Source organism: Mustela nivalis (genome assembly GCF_964662115.1).
Source record: "Mustela nivalis genome assembly, chromosome: 16".
In the NCBI taxonomy this organism is placed as follows: Eukaryota; Metazoa; Chordata; class Mammalia; order Carnivora; family Mustelidae; genus Mustela; species Mustela nivalis.
In genome coordinates, this window is record NC_139035.1 from 9,335,127 (window position 1) to 9,354,346 (window position 19,220).

A 19,220-nucleotide genomic window follows, 5' to 3' on the forward strand; every position below is an offset into this window, starting at 1 on the left:
ATTGGCCTATTATTTATGAGGAATCAGTTCTGTTTTGGATTTTACATTTTCAATTTGTTACACATGGATATTTTGTAAAGTATCAAAATTTGATACCACTGCTCAGAAAGGGAAAGGCTCACACAGGGTGTTGAGCTGGCCATTGTGCAGGACAGAGAGGGAGCCCGGGGCTGGGAGCCGGAAAGAGATGGATTACTGGGGCAGATAACTGGCAGCTGGTCGATGCAGCGACGTCCGCATGAAATAGGAAGTTGCCAGCGAAGACTTTGCCTGCTTCGATTGTGTACTAAGTACGCACGTCGGGAGCAATCTGCAAGACTGACAGAGAAAATGGCATCACATCCAAGACCGCCGAGCTAAATTTGAACGACTTGGGAGCTCTGATCCACAAAAACAGCATGTTACGAAGATCCCTACCGGGGGAACGACTCGGATTCTGAGACTGTGTACCCGGCAGTTAGATGCTGCTGCATCGGTTCACTGCTGAACACCAGCACTGGTTCGACGACCCCACAGGGAGGCTCATGTTCCACAGCTCAAGGCCACAGGTGTTTCTCCCATGGACTCACTGTTTTTTATCCTAAAAAGATAGTTGTAGGGGCGCCTGGGTGGCTCAGTTGTTAAGCGTCTGCCTTGGGCTCAGGTTGTGGTTCCACGGTCCTGGGTTTGAGCCCCACATTGAGCTCCCTGCTTGGCAGGAAGCCTGCTTCTCCCTCTCCCCCTGCTTGTGTTCCTTCTCTCACTGTGTCTCTCTCTGTCAAATAAATAAAATCTTTAAAAGAAAAAAATACTCGGGGCGCCTGGCTGGCTCAGTGGGTTAAAGCCTCTGCCTTCGGCTCAGGTCATGATTCCAGGGTCCTGGGATCGAGCCCTGCATCAGGTTCTCTGCTCAGCAGGGAACCTGCTTCTCCCTCTCTCTCTGCCTGCCTCTCTGCCTACTTGTAATCTGTCTGTCATATAAATAAATAAAATCTTTAAAAAAAAAAAAAAAAAGAAAAAGAAGAAAATACTCCTAAAAAAAAAAAGATCGCTGTAGATGGAAATCAGTTGTCATGTTTAGCAGAAAAATAAATAAAAATCTTTGATGCAGACAGACGGAGTATATTAAGAATCCTCAGACCAGCTGAACCTCCCACTTTGCCCCAGTTACAACAATAGTGGACTGAACAAAACAGTAGACCAGCACCGTAGAACATGATGAAGTAAATAAAAGCTTGTCAAGGCTCGGGTCAACCTCGGAGCTCACTGACACAAATGACGTATGCTACCTCTCCGGGAGGGTTAGGCAGACAATCTGGTGAAGAACCGATGCCTTCGATCCTTGCTGCTTCTCGTCTTTTCCCAGTGGGGCCTTTCACTGAATAAGATTAGATACATGAACAGCCCCAAGCACAGGAGCTCACACTCTGGATTAGAAGCGTTTTAATTCATACACCCATAGTACACACTTGTCTATTAAAAGGACAGGGAAAAAAGAGAGAGAGAGAGAGAGAGAGAATAAATAAATAAATAATCAAAGGACAGGAAAGAGAGAAAGACTCAGTGGATTAATCATTAGCACCTTTAATACTTCTTAAATTTCGTATGCTTATTTTATTTCCTAAGGAAATCGGCTTATTTGTTCCCATTTGAACCACCGTACCTCTGAGATTTTAATATATCCTGAAAGAAGGACACTGCTTGCTGGCCTGGCTTCTGGGCAGTTTGAGGAGTGGGTCTGTTTTCATAAACACACGGACACCAACTATAAATGCATGTTGGCTTAGGTGGGAAAAATCATTGGAAAGGTTGAAAAAGGAATTGTATAACGTTGAATGCTTGAATATTAATATGTTAGTAAGTTAATAAATACTCTTTTTTTAAGATTTTATTTATTTATTTGACAGGCAGAGATCACAAGTAGGCAGAGAGGCAGGCAGAGAGAGAGGAAGGGAAGCAGGCTCCCCGCTGAGCAGAGAACCTGATGCGGGGCTCGATCCCAGGACCCTGAGTTCATGACCTGAGCCGAAGGCAGAGGCTTTAACCCACTGAGCCACCCAGGCGCCCCTAAGTTAATAAATATTCTTTCATCAGTGTTTCATAAATTTGCAGGAAAATATGCGCAACTTCTATGCCCTTTGAAATAACTAATCTCAAATTCATGTGAATGTATTTCAGAAAAGAATGTTTTCAAAATAAACTGGGGAGTTAGAAGACTGAAATTTTAAAAGAACAGGGCAGGGGTTATCCGGGGGAGAGGATCATGCTGGGAGAGGCAGAGGCTGACATCTCCATCCTGGGACAGGCCATACACACTGATGAGAATGGACACCAGACGGTGTTTGAGCCTCACTTGGCAAATATGAAAGCTATCCAAGATTCAGTTTTGCCATGCAGTGGGAAAAATAATGGTTTGCAATATAACACTTCAGTTCTGCGATCCGCTACACAGATGGAATAACATGTGTGTACAAAGCATTAGGTAAGGATCTTGAATAAAATTCCATCAATGTTGGAAAATATGCTTAAAAAATATTCATCTCAAGTGGCTTTAAGAAGCAATGTAATCCCCACTAAAAGAACAAGAGTTCTTTGAAGAAACAGTTGATTACAGGTCTGGGGCAGGGAATGTACACAGAGCATGAAAAGAATGATTATAATTAATGGTAACATATTAAATACATATATACATGAAATCATATCAGTATAGATCTATTAAAGGGGAGGAGCAAGCTCTTTACAGACCAAAGCCAGCTAATAAACAGAGATGGATTGACAAAATAAGAAAATCACAATAGGATGCCTGGGTTAATTGTTGGTTAAATGTCTGCTTTTGGCTCAGGTTATGATCCCAGGGTCCTGGGATCAAGTCCCACATCAGGCTCCTTGCTCAGTGGGGAACCTGCTTCTCTCTCTGCCTGCTGATCCCTCTGCTTGTGTTCTCTCTCCCTCTGACAAATAAATAAATAAAATCTTAAAAAAAAAAAGTTTAGCTTGAATTGAATCAGGCTGCTAGGCAATGCATGTCAATAGGAATATAACGTGAGCCACGTGTATAATATTAAATTTTCTAGAAGCTACACAAAGTAAAAATGAAACCAAAAAACTCACAGGTAAAGTTGATTTAATATACTTAATTTTGCCCCAATATAAAAAATATTAGTATTTCAACATATAATCAATAGAAAAACATTGTATTTTACTTTTTTTTTTGTAATGAACCTTCAAAATCCATTGTGTCATTTTTACGCTTAAAGCACATTTCAATTCAGATGCTAAGTTTTCAGATGCTAAGATCAAATATTTGATCTGTATTTAGATTTCATCAAATTTACCATTGAAAAGGTAGTTTGCATACCTGTTTTTCAAAATAAAACACTTAAAATTTTTCCAATAATGAATTGAGCATGAGTTTTAAATTTAAGTCCAAATCATTTCAAGTGAAATTAATTTAAAATTTAGCTTCTCAGTTACACTGGCCACACATATTTCCAGTGTAAAACAGCCACATGAAGCTGCCCATACTGGACAGTGCAACCCTAGACTTCACTTCCACTTTACAGAAAATAAAGGGGATAGCAAACACACAAGTGAAATGATACTAAGAGTTAATCCAGAATGTGGGACATTCTGCAAAACAATTCTCTTATTAGTTTCCAAAAATTCAGTGTCATAAAATAAAATAAAATGGAGAGATTGTCCTAGACAAAGACTAAAGAGACATAACAATCAAATGCTTGTTTGGGATGCTTGCTTAAAAACAAAAACAAGGAGTACCTGGGTGGCTCAGTGAGTTAAAGCCTCTGCCTTCGGCTCAGGTCATGATCTCAGGGTCCTGGGATCGATCCCTGCACTGGACTCTATCCTCCGAGGGGAGCCTGCTTCCCCCTCTCACTGCCTGCCTCTCTGCCTACTTGTGATCTCTCTGTCAAAAAAAAAAAATAAAATAAAAAATAAAAAAATAATAAAAAAATAAGATTTAAAAGAAAAAATTTAAAAAAAAGAAAAAGAAAACAAAAACTTCTCTAAGCAACCAGGTAACACTGTATATGTGCTATATTCTAGACGAATTACAGAATGTTTGCTAATTTTCCTTGGGTGGGATCATGGCATTATGATTATGTAGATTACTTTATTTGTAGGAAAGATAATGATTCTAGGGGGAGACTAATTCAAGAAATGCAATTTTATCTAAATATCAAAGTTGACAGGAGAAAAAATATTTGGGGGCAAGATGACCCCCAAGTGTTTATATTCTAAGCAACCTTTTCCCAGGAAGCCACTAGAGGATGCAGCCTCCAAAAGGAATAAGCCAACAAAGAGGAAGATGAGGAACTGAGGAGGCAGGAGATCATAGGGAAGAGGGGATGAGAGTCTCCAGGATCATGGCTGGGAATCAGTCAGAGAAAGAAACCATTCTGACGTTGGTCACAAAAGAGGAAAGTTCCAGGACAGATGTCTTCCAAAACCAAACCAAAGCAAACCAAAACAAAAAACTGACAGACCAATTATACACTGCGTTTGATACACTGTAGGAATTTTATCCCTCTGCAGAAGCCTGAGAGAAAAGTGAGTGATGGGTGTATGCAGTGGTGTATCGGTAAACCACCTCTCTGAAGAGAAAAAAAGAAAGGAAAAAAGCCCTGATCTGTAGCGTTTGTTGATTCCCATGGCATAAGTACTTCCATTGTAGCTGATTTTAAGCTACCAACATAAAGTCATTGAACAGTTGACAAGAGATGCTCACCACCAGCTCTCAAGAGTCATTACAAAAATGAAATGAGCATCTTATATTCATCTGTTCCAAGAACCAAGTATTGTATGATGAAATTCAGATTTCTTATGCAGAAGAGAGCCAGTAAGACCTAGCTCCAACAAAATTAAACAAATAAAGCAATTATTAACTAAAAAAAAAAAAAAAAAAAAGTTTTACAAGAAAAGAAATAGAATCCTAGTACTCTACATGGCTCGGCTATGAACATTATAGAGGTCTGACAGAACAACTTCTTACCACTCCTTTCTCTGAAACCTATTGAAATGAAGAAAGGAATAGAAAGATAACGGGGCACCTTTTCTGGAAAGATAGGAGAATTCACAAGCAGCAGACCAGGAATGTAGGAATTTCCTGATGATACAGAGGTACTGCGATCAGATTGATTATTAAACCCAACACACCCAATTTAAAAATAACCCCCTGTAAGGACCTACTTAGAAACTGTCCCTGCTCCCCTTCCCCCAGGGGACTTACTTGGAGACAAGTTCCAAAAACCAGCTTCAGGTAACAAAGCCCAGATACAAAGATGGGTCAGGCCAGGTGGAGACATCCATCAGTGGGGGGGGCATACTATCTCCCTGGTTACCAAGGAGGATGGGCCCCACCATACTCCCCCAACAGCCTGAGAGAGAACCTCGAAAGGTAAGTTTTGCCCGTACAGCCCTGCCAAACCCCTGAAATGATATTCCCCTTTCCCTCGCCACATCGTGCTGCAGACCACCCACCGTAGCTCTCCAGAATGGGGTTACTGAGAGCCAACGCTCTCCTACAGCTGAGAAAATGAAAGCACAGTCTCTGGGCAGTGAGCCAGAGGGTTTATAACCACCATGAGGGAAGGAACAGGGAGAGAAGAGTTTTTCCGGGCTCACTCCATCCACTATGCTGAAGCACCACCTCATTCAGGGTCCTACGTCCATGGCCATGGCCAAACAAACAGGAAGTCTCCCAACAGCGAGGCTGATGAAGGAAGCCCCATGGCAGGAGGAAGGCTGAACAGGTCCAGCATCTCGGTTCCTTGTATCACGATGATTCCTTGCTATCACTGTTATCCTGAAGAATCACTTTACTCTTTACTTCTTGCTTCTGGGACCCCCCATAGCTGTCCCAGATGCTGTCCTTTCCTAGAGCTGGCTTTTCAACTTTTTATCAGTTCAGTGAATTTCTTGACATCTTCCCAGTACATTTCTTTTTTTTTTTTTTTTTAAAGATTTATTTATTTGACAGAGAGAAATCACAAGTAGACAGAGAGGCAGCCAGAGAGAGAGAGAGAGGGAAGCAAGCTCCCTGCTGAGCAGAGAGCCCGATGCGGGACCCGATCCCAGGACCCTGAGATCATGACCTGAGCCGAAGGCAGCGGCTTAATCCACTGAGCCACCCAGGCACCCCCCCCCAGTACATTTCTTGTTTAAGCTGATTAGAGTCTGTTGCTAGCAATGCAAAAACCCTTAAAAAGATGGTTGAATGATAATAAACTTAATTTTATACTATTAATAGTTTCTATATACATATATTTACATCAATTATGCTATTATAATAACCTTAACTTAATGCTAATACAGAGAACACACAGTTGGGGTTTTTTGTTTTTTTTGTTTTTAAGATTTATTTATTTGACAGAGATCATAAGTAGACAGAAGCAGGCAGAGAGAGGGGGAAGCAGGCTCCCCACTGAGTAGAGAGCCTGATGTGGGCACACTGTTTTCAAATTTACCTATGGAACATGTAGGTAACATACACAAATCAGTAAATTGCAAAAAGTAGAAATAAAAATGCCACAGTGTAAAACAAAACAAAAAAACTAAAAATTAATTCCAAAACCATATCCACACTTACTCAGAAGAAAAGCTGAAACTATTAAAAATTTAAGAAACAAAGGTAATGAGAACATTGCCTGTCAAAATCTATGACATAACATGGAATAAAATGATTCTCAGAGGATATTTTATAATATCTTTCTTGGTTATGGAGATGGAGAATAAATGAACTAAGGAGTCAATTCTAAAAGCTAGAAAAAAAAATAAAATAAAAACCTTGGTCAATAATGCCAAAAGTTGGGCGCCTGGGTGGCTCAGTGAGTTAAGCCGCTGCCTTCGGCTCAGGTCATGATCTCAGGGTCCTGGGATGGAGTCCCACATCGGGCTCTCTGCTCAGCAGGGAGCCCGCTTCCCTCTCTCTCTCTCTGCCTGCCTCTCCATCTACTTGTGATTTCTCTCTGTCAAATAAATAAATAAAATCTTAAAAAAAAAAAAAGCCAAAAGTTGATCTTTTAAGAAATAAGACGTAAGCAATTAAAATTATTAATGAGAAAGGGAGCATATGAGGATCATTTTCAAAATTATGAGAGCATTTTTAAATTATGGGAGTCAGGGCACGCCTGTGTGGCTTAATCACTGGGCATTTGCCTTCGGCTGGGGTCATGATCTCAGGGTCCTGGGATCGAGCCCCGCATTGGGCTCCCTGTTCAGCAGAAAGCCTGCTTCTCTCTCTCACTCCCCCGCTTGTGTTCACTCTCTCGCTGTGTCTGTCAAATAAATAAAACATTTAAATAATAATATTTAAATAAGTAAATAAATTATGGGAGTCAAGACTTACAAGCAAGACACAAGATGAAAAGTCATAAAAATTGATTAGACCCCATTTATTATTATTTTTTAAGATTTTTTTCATTTATTTATTTGACAGAGATCACAAGTAGGCAGAGAGGCAAGCAGAGAGAGGAGGAAGCAGGCTCCCTGCAGAGCAGAGACTGATGCTGGGCTCCATCCCGACCTGAGCCAAAGGTAGAGGCTTTAACCCCCTGAGCCACCCTGGCACCCCTAGACTCCATTATTAAAAAGAAGTTTAAGTCTCCATAAACTAAATTAACAATAAGTGAACTAGAAATAATTTATGAGTTAAAAGCCAAAACCATAAAGAGCTGCTATCAACTAATAAGGAAATCACATACACAACCAAAAATTTTAACGCACAAAAAACTGTTACACAAATTCTTGGAAAAAGCATTACCAATCAACATTTGAAAGAATGCTCACCTATAGTAGTAATCAGTAAAGTTTAAGGCAGTAAGACCCCACTTTTCACCCATCAGATCTGCAGAAATTTTAAAACCTAACATGCGGTGTTAAAAAGTTTGAAGAAACAGGCATTCTCATATATTGTCACTGGGAATGTAAATTGGTAGTATTTTTGGAGGACCATTTAGCAGTACATATTCAATTTTTTAATGTGCATCCCTCTTCCGATTAGGTCACTTCCAGAAATCCATCCGACAGAAATATTCGAACAGGTGCACAAAGATATAAGCATAAAAAGGATCCTGAAGCTTTTCTTTTTTCTATTTTGGGGGGGAGATTAGTACTAGTTTTCTGTATGTCAATCAGAAGGAAGATGAGGTTTGATGAAGGACTGATAAACGGCCTTTACAATGAATGAGAAAATCTATACCTACTTGCATGAAAAAAAAATTGCCAACAGCGTGTTCAATGGTAAAAAGTATTGAATGCAAAGACACATATACACAGGGAGCCGCACGAAGAGGGGCACGTGTGGCATGGAGAGACTTCTGCCTTGTATCCTAAATCCCAGAGTTGTTTTAGTAAAAGGGAAAAAAAAAAAAAAAAAAAAGGAGAAAAAGGAACATTTTGGAAACAGACACATCCAAAGTGGTGAGTTGACCTTGGGGAGGAGGGTGGGGCGGAAGCGGAAGACGTTTTTTACTGCCCCTCTCTCTGTAAACTGGTAAAAACAAACATGCAAGCTATTTTTGTGAAAATAAAACTTTTAATATAAAAAAATATAAAAATACTTTTCGAAGAAGGAGTTTACAGTTCTCACAAACAGAGGTTTACAGTCTTCGAAGTCACCCCGAGAAATACAACAGGATGCTCTGGGGGTTTCACCCGTACTTTTCCAGCTCTCCTTCCTTCACGAGGTCATTAGGAATTGCTTCGCAAGAACTCCTCTCTCCCCCACGGCCTGGAGCCTTCCAGACCAAGAGCTCAAAGCGCCCCAGCCCGGCAGTCGCGGGGAGAACCGCCAGGGCAGGATCGCAGGGGCGCGCAGCAGTGCGAGCACTGTCCGAGCTCCCGCAGCTCCTCCCGCACCGCAGCCACCCGCGCGGGCCAGTCCTCCACCGCGTAGCGCTCCCGGACCGCAGAAAGCAGTTAGGCGAAGGCGAGGTCGCGAGCCGGAACGGATCGGGGCGACCGGCACTGCCACATGGCTGGCGCGCTGGCCGCGTAGACGCGTGCCCGGACGCGCCCCGGGAAGGGCACAAAGGCGGGCCGCGCGACACAAGGTGCAGAGGCCGGGAGGCGTGCGCCCCCCGCCGGGCCCTCACCAGGGCGCGGACTGAGCCGCCGCCCGGCCTCTTCCGCCCCGGAGCCCCCGTCCGCAAGGGCCTTCTAGCCCCGCGCAGGGGCCCGGACGCCTTGACGCACGTCCGCCCCCGAGCGCGCCCTCCATTTTGTCCCCAGTCTCCTTCGGGCGAGCGGGGCGGCGCTATTTTAAAGCCGCTAAGTCATGGAGCGAAAAGGAGAGGCGGCGGGGCGGGCACGGGACCTTGAAGTGCAAGGGGCAGGCGCTCGGGGCTACACAGCTGGCGGCGCTGGGGAGCCGCCGGCGGCACCCACGACTCGGTCTGGGGCCGGAAGGACAAAGGACATGCAGGGGACGCGGGCCGCGAGCGAGCGCGGGGCAACTTCCGGGCCGGTGGGCCAGGGCTGGGGGCGGGCTAGGCCGCCGACCCGGCCGCAGGGCCCGCGCGCAGGACAAAGCGGCGGCGGCGCGCCCGCTCCCCGCTGCCCGGCCCCGCCCCGCGCGCGCGCCCGGCGTTCAGGCACGCGGGCGCGAACCCGCGGCCGACGGGTAGAAATGGCGGTTGGGGCGGAAGGAGGGGCTGGGGCGGGAAGCAGCGCAGGCTCGAGGCTCCAGGGCGCTGTTCCGCCCCCGCCCCGCCGAGGATCCTGGTGCAGGGGTGTTTCACGAGCTGTCCTTCTCTCTCGGCCCCGGCCTCCCGGGCTGCGGACGGCCCGCTAGGAAGAAGCCGTCACCCGTTACTTTGAACAAAGGAGACGGCCCCACAGGCCAGGCGACGGCCCGGCGCGGCCACTGCAGAGACGCAGAAACGTTCCCTAAAATGGCGGCCGGCGCGCGGGGGCGGGGCTGGCGGGGCTTCCGCTCGCGGCGCGGGCGGGGCGGGGCCGCATTCACCCACCGGAGCCCATGGCCGCCGCGCCAGACTCGGGCGAGCCCGCCAAGGGGAAGGTAACGGGGCGGTGGGGCGCGCGGGGCGCTCGGGCGGGGGGCGGGCCCCGTCCCTGGCTTCTCCGGCGTCGCGGGCTCCACACAGTTCCCGTCCCCACCCCGGCACGCTTTAGCTCCCTCGCCGGGCCCGGGGACAGGGGGGATGAAGCCCCGGGCGGGAGAGCTGGGCGCTGGAAGGGGCTGGTGCCGGGGGAGCGTGGTTTCCGAGCTGCCGGAGGACAGGCTGATGCGGTGTACTTAACACGGAGGGACCCAGAAGCGCTGTCGAGCAGTGAGAACCTGGGTTCGATCCTGAGCGGGAGGAGCGGACGTCAAGCGGAGGGTTTCCCTTTCAGTGCGCTGACTTGTAAACCGCACCATTCCACCCCTCTGCGTAAAATCCAGTCGCCACAGCCCGTGGCTCCCGGGATAAAACCCGAGTTCCTTGGCCTGGACCGTAAAGCCTTGGACCAAGCCCTTGTCAGCCTGTGTCCGGCTCGTCCACTTCGCAGAGGCTTTGGAGACGGTGGGCCGCGAAGGGAGGGCGCGTTCTCCTGGGCGGGGGGAGGGGGGCGCTCCTGACTCCCCAGCGCAGACTGAAATGCGCCTGTTCCACCCCCCACCCGGCTCCCTTACTCGGCTTACTGGGCTGCATCATTCCAGCAAGTCCCCGATTTCTGTCGTCTGCCCCTTGGGCTCCTTAAGGAAACCTAATTTACCACCTCAGTGCTGAACAGATAATAGATGTTCAGAAAATAGGAAAAAAGCCGTTTTCCAGTGGTAAGCTTATAAAGATGTTGACAGTGGATCAGGGATGCACAAGTATTGACTCAAGACCCGCTGTGTGCCAGAATGCTCCTAATCTACAATTACAGGATATGCTCTCTCCAGCTTGGAAAATTTTGCTACTTATTCAAAGTTACAGCTTTTCTGGGGACTTTAACATTTAAATTTCGCCAAGATCAATCAGATGGTTAATATGAACAAATATTGGGTAAATTATTTCCAGATTTGAAATCAAAACACAGTGTGTCAGTTTTGACGCTATTGAGGTCTTTTGTTTTTCATGCCTCATACATTACTCGGAATATGCTTAATGTAACCCAAGTGTGCCCTTATTTAAAAGTGGTTTATTTCAGGAGGCACCATAACTATATAAACGGGGCTTTTATCCCTCTTGTGTCAGGTTATCGCCTTTGATAGGATAACTGCCATCATTTAAGGGTCAGAAGTATGGTTTAGCCATTAAAAGTAAAACAAACAAACAAACAAACGGAAAGTATAATAATAATGACCTAATTGGTTCATCATTAGTAAAACAAAATACTGCGGTTGGTGAAATGAAGGACAGGTACAAGCCCTAAAACTGAGCACTGACCAGATTTGTGTGGTGAGGTTGAAGAAAAAAACAACCAAAGACTTAAAAATTGCTCATGAAATACTCGTATCAAAGCTCACTAAGGAGATTATAAAGTTTATATAACATAAGCTAGGACTGAATTAGTAGCCCAGGGTAATGTCAGAGAAGGAAGGGTGCCGTGATCAAGCTGACAGAACCAACCCTCAAACACTCTGCTCCCGTTCTTTACTCTCCAGGAAACTTTAAAATACGAAATTTGGTACATGCCTACCAGGAAGGTGCTGTAGGTAAATTTTCAAATTTATTAATAAACCCACTGAAGAAAGTGGTGTATGTATCTACTGAGTATTAGGCACTAAACTAGGAGCTAAAGATACAGCCTTGATCAAAACAGGCGAAATGTTCCTTGTGGAATTCACATTCTACTGCAGGAATCAAACAGTCCGGTCCGGCAGGGCCTTCCCAGCAGCTGTAAGGCACGGAGGGTTTTCAAAGGACCATGATCCAGCCATCTGGGTGCAATCAAGAACTTTTAAGATCCTGTGAGAGACCATGGTAATCTGGGAGTAGCGGCAGCAGAGGTGAGAAGTTGTTCAGTTCCAGCTGTATTCAGTTCTGGTATAGGCCAGACTTGCTGAGCACGGAACATGGGTTTGATGGAAGAAATCAAGAATGACTCCTAAGGTTTTGGTATGCAAATTCGGTGAGTAGTGATGCCTGAAAAATATCGTAATTGGAAGTCCTAAATTCAAGACGCTTCTTTGACATACAAAAGGTGTCGGCTAGACCAATGAATTAGAAGACAGAACACTTGGGAGAGGTTAGATGTGATTTACCTAATTGGCAGGCATCGTCATGTAAATGGCATTTAAGTGAAAGGCTGCATTTCTGAGCGAGCCAGGGCAGCTCTTCAGACTGAGAGGTCGTCAGAGGAGGGAACAGAAGCCAAACTGCTAGGAATGGCCAGTGAGGTGGAAACCCAGGAAGCCTTGTCCTCTTTGAAGCCAAGTAAAGAATGTTTCAAAAACATTCTTATTTATCTGTGCCATGTGTTGATCTGGACCAAGCTGCTGCGGTGCAGTGTAGGGTAAATGCTCTTTGAAGGGACTTAAAACAGAGAAGAGGTTTCTAACACGTAAGTTAACGAGTTTTGCAGTGAAAGGGAGCAGAGAAATGGGGTAGTAGCTTAGGAGGCTTGTGGAGGAAAGGAGTGTCAAAAGAGTGTTTTGTTTATACTGGAGAGGAAAAATAATGGTGCAAGTGAGGACAGGGGGACGAGAAGCAACTTCTGCAGTGAAATCAACTGCAGTTAGGACCAGTGGGGCGGCTGGGGGCGCAGTCGATAAGCGTCTGCCTTCAACTCAGGTCATGATCCCAGGGTCCTGGGATGGAACCCTGTCTCCACTTCTCTGCTCAGAGGGGTGTCTGCTTCTCCCTCCCCCCAGCCCCCACTCACGCTCTATTTCAAGTAAAATCTTAAAAAAAAAAAAAAGCCAGTTCCCCCTATGCAGCAAGAGGAAGGGCTCTGTACACTGATGCAGAGACGTCTGGCAGTGGGAAATGGGCTGGCTCTGATTCAGTGTATTTCCTTAAATTATTAAATTGATATTCCAGCTTAGAAATCTTTTAAGCATCTTTTAGTTTCATCAAGGTGAGTTGGAAGATCTGCTGTTCTAAATCTAAGCTTAAAAACTTCATGGATGCCTGGCTGACTCAGTTGGCAGAGGACTGGACTCTTGATTTTGGGGTCGTGAGTTTGAGCCCCATGCTGGGTGTCGTTTACCTTAAAAAAAAAAAAAACTAACTTTTTTTTTTTAAAGAATTTTAGCCTACGAGTTTAAACTTTCATTAGTTTAAGGCTTAAGTTTGTTAACAGCAAAAGTTAAACCTTAAGATTGCAGACTATGCAGGGAATAAAAATGTGAAACGCTTGTACATCATAAATAGAACTACTTAAAAGGGATTTATGGCTTGAACCCTCTATTAATTTGAGACTTATAGTTCAGTGTACTTTCTAAAAACATTGTATGTGCTTAAGACTGGTTCTTCGTTTTCCTGTATTTGCTTTTAAGTAATCTGTAGTCTAAATTCCAACTTTACCAGGAGGCCAAGTATTCTCTACCCAGTTTTGATACAAATTGCAGAGAAACTGGTTATGTACTTAGTCCTGTCCACCCCCTCCCCCCACAAGACGTGTAACTTTTGGAAAACGTCTCCCTAGCCTTCGTTTTTTCATTTATGACCAAATGGCTAAGTGACAAAGAACAGGTTTTGGAGATCTGGCCACATGAGAGGTTGAGAACAAGGAATGTAACAGGCCTGGCAGGAGCAGCCCCCCGCCACCTCCAAATCAGGGCATTTATCAGACCAGCGCTGGTTTCCCAGCTTTGGCCTTGCTGACGCAACCCCGGTTTTGCTGGGCACGGGGCTGATCAATGCTGAGAAGGTCTGGCGGCAGCACCCTTGGCCTGGAGCCACATGTTGGGCTTTAAAAGGTTCCATTTTAAAAAGGAGATGTTAAGGCATCTATATTTTTAAATAAGCAGATTTAAAAAAAAAAAAAAAAAAAAAGATGTATTCATTACAGAGCATGCACGGGGGAAGGGGGCAGAGGAAGAATCTCTAGCAGTTGGCCTTGAGCACAGAGCCAGACGCAGGGCTCCAGGCTGGGGACCCTGAGATCATGACCTGAGCTCAAAAGAGTCAGACACTTTTCACATTGTGCCACCCAGACACGCCGAAATATTATTTTTGAACACATTTTAAAGATTTTAAGGGGGGGGGAGGGCAAGCATACTCCACGCTGAGCGCAGGCCCTGATGCAGGGCTCCATGGCACAACCGAGATGACGACCCAAGCCAGAAAATAGCGAGCCTTGGCCGACTGAGCCACCCAGGCACCCAAAACTTTTTCTAAGCAGTATCTAAAAGCGGTTTCCTCAATCTGATAGGTTCACAGGGGAGAAAGAAAAAACAAAAATCTTTTAAGTTTTCCAAACTCAGATCGCCATGGCCCATCCCAGACCGGAGTCCGCATCAGAGGGGGCAGGAGAATGAAAACCTCGGGACCGAGAAAGATGCGGTCCTAGCGGACTCGGGCAGCACTCGGGATTTGACCAGCATACTTACACTTTGGGAAGAACCGGGGTTTAAGAGCATGTTGTCCAAGTGCCCCACAAATGTTTTGTCTGCAGATTTGGGGGTACCCTGGGGTCACTTTAGGGCTCTGCCATGGAAGGGAAGCCACACAAAACAGCTATGGTGTGGTGTGTGCAGTGGCACGTCCAGTAGTTCCTTTTCTTCTCAGGACCCCCAACCCCTGTGGTGGAAGGTGGTGGTCTTCTATAGCTTCTAAGACCTAAAAGGGGCACTAATCACCGCCTTGGCCTTCCTCTAGGAAAGGAAGCTCCTCTGAAGGTGGGGGCGTTCGCCCTGGCCTGGAATGTGGAGCCCCGCTGTCTGCAGAGCGGCTCACGACCCTCCCGCCTGCCAGGACTGTATTCCACTTGGCTTTTGAACTTTTTCTCCTGAGTTTTTTTTTTTCTAAATAAAGCAAAATAATCTAGCAGCAGAAGTAAATCCCCCAGCCTCTAAGATTTATATTGAAGAGCTTTTTACAACTGAAGCCTGCAATACTGAGCACCTGCTGTGTCCACCAAGTGATGTTAGGGGTGGGGTTTGGAGAGGGACAGAGACAAAAGTTTAAAAAAAAAAAAAGGAATAATCAAGAAAATATGTAGTTTTTGCTTTATTATGAACCAAATCACACTTGGTCTTTTCTGGCAGTGATCTGAGCCAAAGAAGCCAACAGCGGAATATACTTTCAAGAACATCCTTTGTCGTCCAGCCCGTAGCCGGACTTGCCTTTTCTGGTTCCTCTCCCTTCACGTTACTTTCAAGGCACCCCCTCACCCTCCACAATGCTCCCGTTGAAGCAGAAAACCCTGCTTCCTTCTAAATCAAATTTTAGGGAAGTCTCATGAAGTCTTTACTAATGGGAATGCCACATGAAACAAACAAAAGTGTGTCCTTCCCTCCCAGGGCCCTAAAATGTTCCATTTGACATTAAAACATGGAAACATGTGAAGGTTAAGCTGGCAGTATCTTCTTTTTTTAATCAGGAAAATCAAATCCATAAATCCCATGAAAACTGCAGAGAAACAATGTAAGAATCATTCATTTTGGCACTTGAAGGAATTTATCACATAGCCCAATGCCTTTCATTACAGAAGGGTGGGCCACAGAGATTAAAAAAATACATGTATCCTACAGGTGATCCAGTTAGTGGATTTCCAGCTTTTCCCCTCACACCTTCCCTCCCCGAAGTATAGTCGCCATGTCCTACCAACAAAGACTCAAATACAGTCAGGTGCAGTTTCTCACCACAGGTAAGGAAACGAGATACTGCACACATTTTTAATACCAGTAAAATCTGAAGTTCTTGAATTTAAAACTTTGCTATTATCAGCAAACCTGGTTAGAATAATTCTACTTTTCCCATTTTGTGTCCCCCCAAACTGGAAGAACTAACTGTGGTGCTCATCTCAGGGATGGCCAGATTCCCAGATCATTTCATAGATGTTTAAAAAGACCTCATAAAATAGCATATGCTGTTACCCCCAGACCAGTTAGTCAATTTCATAATATTAACACCATAATTTAATTGGTTTAGGTTTAAGTTGCACTGCTGTTACGGGATTTTCTGGTCAGATTCTCAAGGTTTCCTACTTAAAATTCAGACTGTAGGCCAAAAACCTGATGACCAATGACGGTAAACCAAGATTCATGGTTATCACCTAGCACATTCTCTGATCTTTGCCAAACCAGTAAAATATTTACTTGTTCAATCCAGGTTCTCTTCTGTTTTATCCTAGCCCTTTAAGCTCCTAGGAATTTTAGATGTTGAGAACATTCCCTGTGCTCGGGACTCGGTATTGTATGGTTCATTAGGATCTGTTGTGGCTGGCCTTGGACATTTTTTATTAACTAGTGAGTATCTTCTTCTTAATGTATGATGGGACATTTTCTAAATGGACTAATGTCAAATTTAATTACGGTGGTTATGGTTTTTGACAGGTAGGATTAGAAGATCATGTGATGTTGGAGTAGGAGGATTTATCTTGGTGACTTTAGGATGCTGGTATGTGTACCAAGTAATTCAAGAAGATCCAGGATCATGATTGATCTATTTCAAGCACATGCTCTTTCCAAGCAATCTGTCACTGGAAGACTCCCACCCCCTCAGTGAGGAATGTTTTTTTGTTTTCTTTTTTAATTTAATGGAAACTTGCCTTAACAAAATGGTAATGCTGGGATGCCTCTTTCAAGCATGTATATGCAGACACATCGTACATACCATTTGTCAAATGAGCAGATGAATGGGTGACATTCCACCAACACCAAGTTACAATGTCTAACCTGGGAAGGCCTCAACCTCTCAGGTCACCCTGATGCTCTCATTTCCTGCTCATGACATTACAGCTGAAAAGCCTCCTCTAAGAATGTGCTCACAACTGCCGAAACCCATGCACAGATTTCCTGTGTTCTGAGCAAGAAAAGCCAGAGCCAAGAGTACGTAGTATATATATGGTTCCACTGGAGGAGATTCTATCAGAAAAACTAAGCTAGAGGGGGTCAAAAGCCTCACTTTAGGTACCCATCTTAGTGATTTGTTAATGACACTGAACCGCTCCAGAACAGCCCTCCAAATTACAACGGCTGTATTCATCCAGTCTTGGGGTAACCATCTGTAAACATCTTAGATTTTGTTACTACAAATCTCAAAATGGTTTCCAGAGGAACTTTTCTGTTAAAATGACTCAGTTGTGTTCTTTTCTTGTAAGGTTCCATTGTAGGTATAATTACGCAAAGCTAAGAATCCAGGAAAGAATTGCCAGAGATGGAATTAAAAATCAGATTCTCTACGAAAGTACCCACCTTGATCCTGAAAGAAAACAAAGCAAGAGCGGCAGCTGAGCAGGGTCTCAAGCATCAAAAACCCGACGGTGGCTGCAGGGGTCGCTGCGAATCACATGGAGGGTAGCCGATCACCCTCGTGTGCGCGTGTCCCACCAGACTTTCAGTCACATAAACTTAAATAAAAGATGTGTGTTGCAGTTTTTTTTTTTTTTAAACACTTGTACGAAGGCCGACACACTTGCTCTGGCCCTTGCTCTACTGCCAGGAAAAGCATCTTTTGGACTTGGCGAACTTGGTGCAGAGACCAGAGTATAAACAAAAGCCTCCTGCTGGATTTCCAAACTCCTCTTAGAGACAAATCACTGTACTACTGCACCTTGTTAAAAATGAGGCAGTACTCCCCAGTTTCTAAAGTCAGTACCTTTGTCAGAACACTACAGGTTTTTTTTGACTTTGCAAATTGCTATTTTTAAAAACGAACACTCACTGCTTGACCCTATTCTTCCATTTCTTAGAACAGGTAGGTCATCTCCCCCAAAGTAAAGATAAAGGTAGTTTTTAAACGCTCCATGTGTTTCTGGTTGTATGCAGTGTTTTGGAATTTAAACAGACACCTGGCACGCACAGAAGTATCTTCAGAACTAGTCTGATGCAAAACCACCACAGGATCACACACACATCACTACACTAATATGTCATTTAGAATTCAATCTGCTGCTATTAAAAAAGGGCAAAAAACAAGGCACCCAACCAAGTCCACAGCATTTATTCATTCAGGAAAAACACTCTCCCTCTCCAAAGCAATGCAATTTGTTTTAATGTCAACATTACTTTAAGAGAATCTTTTAAATATAACACAAAACACAAGCTAGAGGTATTCCTGGTTAAGAAATGATAATGAAAAAGACCAGCAGACAAGGACTCTGGCATCATTAATGATCCTGTTACTTGATTATCACGGTAAGCCAGAGAAGGTGAAGCTATCCTGAGATTTTATCTTGTTCTCTCACGGCTTTTCAAGGGGTAAGTGGGGAGCGCGTGCTCAGTCCGGTTCCCAGGAAGGGGCATCTTCCCTCCTCCTGCGCCCACTTTTCCTGGGGTCCTTCCGAGGGGCAGCGCACGCAGGCCATGTGGGTTACCAAATGCCACTGTCAAGCACGAGCCCGCAGATACTTGTACTGACCCTAATCCTCTAGCAGCCACCACAGGTAGGACTTGGACACTAATTAGGGAAGGCTGTTGTTAGAAAGGAAAAGGCAGTTTCTAAGACGGTACCACCTGTCCACTGTACGGGCACAAGTCAGAGCTGAATCCAATCTGCGTTACTCCAACTGACCAGTCCTTCCCATTTTAGGAGGCAGCACCATCTGGGAGTAGGGAGACCCCCTGAGGAGTACTCCTCAGCCCCGATCTTTAACGTTTGTGCCACTTAGGACCTCTGCTTCCGCTTCCAAACGCACGCAGAGTATAGAACTGGGCGACCGGATGGAGTCTTAACTAAATCCCCGCCTAGCTCTCCCATACTAGGGTTACATCTTACCCTGAGTAAGAGAAACCTCTCTCGGCCGGCAAAATTTCCAAGGCCTTCGCCAATAACAAGGTTAGTTCACTTTCCCAGCAGAATGACTGCGTAAACTGGAGACCTGGATAAAAACAAAGTGGTGACACACTTACTTGGATAACTTTGAAAATATCAGTAAGTAGAAGTAATAGTTGGGGAAGGAAACAGGTATTAATAACCTATTTTCCTTCCCCAACTATTAAGAGGTTACAGAAATGCTAACAGGTTACTGGGCTACACAATGCACTCCAGGTCCCTACGCCGTGGCTACTGGATACCGCGGACAGGGCCTCCAGACGGACTTCACACTCCCACTTCCGGTCTCCAGCCCCATCTACTTGCCCTCTGCCACCCAAGTCCAAGTTCAAACTGTGTGAAGTCTGT

At 45.0% G+C, this 19,220-nt stretch overlaps 1 protein-coding gene and 2 long non-coding RNA genes across 3 annotated transcripts; 2 read left to right on the top strand and 1 right to left on the bottom strand.

Annotated features, from left to right (window-relative positions):
- Window positions 1-3,089: 3,089 nt before the first annotated feature.
- Window positions 3,090-9,498, bottom strand: LOC309849606. Its single transcript, XR_014303778.1, has 3 exons — window positions 7,786-9,498; window positions 6,150-6,197; window positions 3,090-5,938 (listed from the first exon to the last, which is right to left on the bottom strand). It is a non-coding gene; the product is annotated as an uncharacterized lncRNA (long non-coding RNA).
- On the top strand, window positions 5,251-6,244 carry LOC309849607. The gene is made up of 3 exons (XR_014303779.1): window positions 5,251-5,395; window positions 5,657-5,930; window positions 6,147-6,244. It is a non-coding gene; the product is annotated as an uncharacterized lncRNA (long non-coding RNA).
- A 339-nt stretch (window positions 9,499-9,837) lies between the features above and the next one.
- On the top strand, window positions 9,838-17,461 carry COX20 (cytochrome c oxidase assembly factor COX20). Its single transcript, XM_082702330.1, has 4 exons — window positions 9,838-10,018; window positions 16,231-16,345; window positions 16,433-16,496; window positions 17,200-17,461. Exons 1-4 carry the CDS (start codon window positions 9,977-9,979, stop codon window positions 17,330-17,332), a joined length of 354 nt encoding a protein of 117 aa, XP_082558456.1. The 5' UTR covers window positions 9,838-9,976; the 3' UTR covers window positions 17,333-17,461.
- Window positions 17,462-19,220: the final 1,759 nt, after the last annotated feature.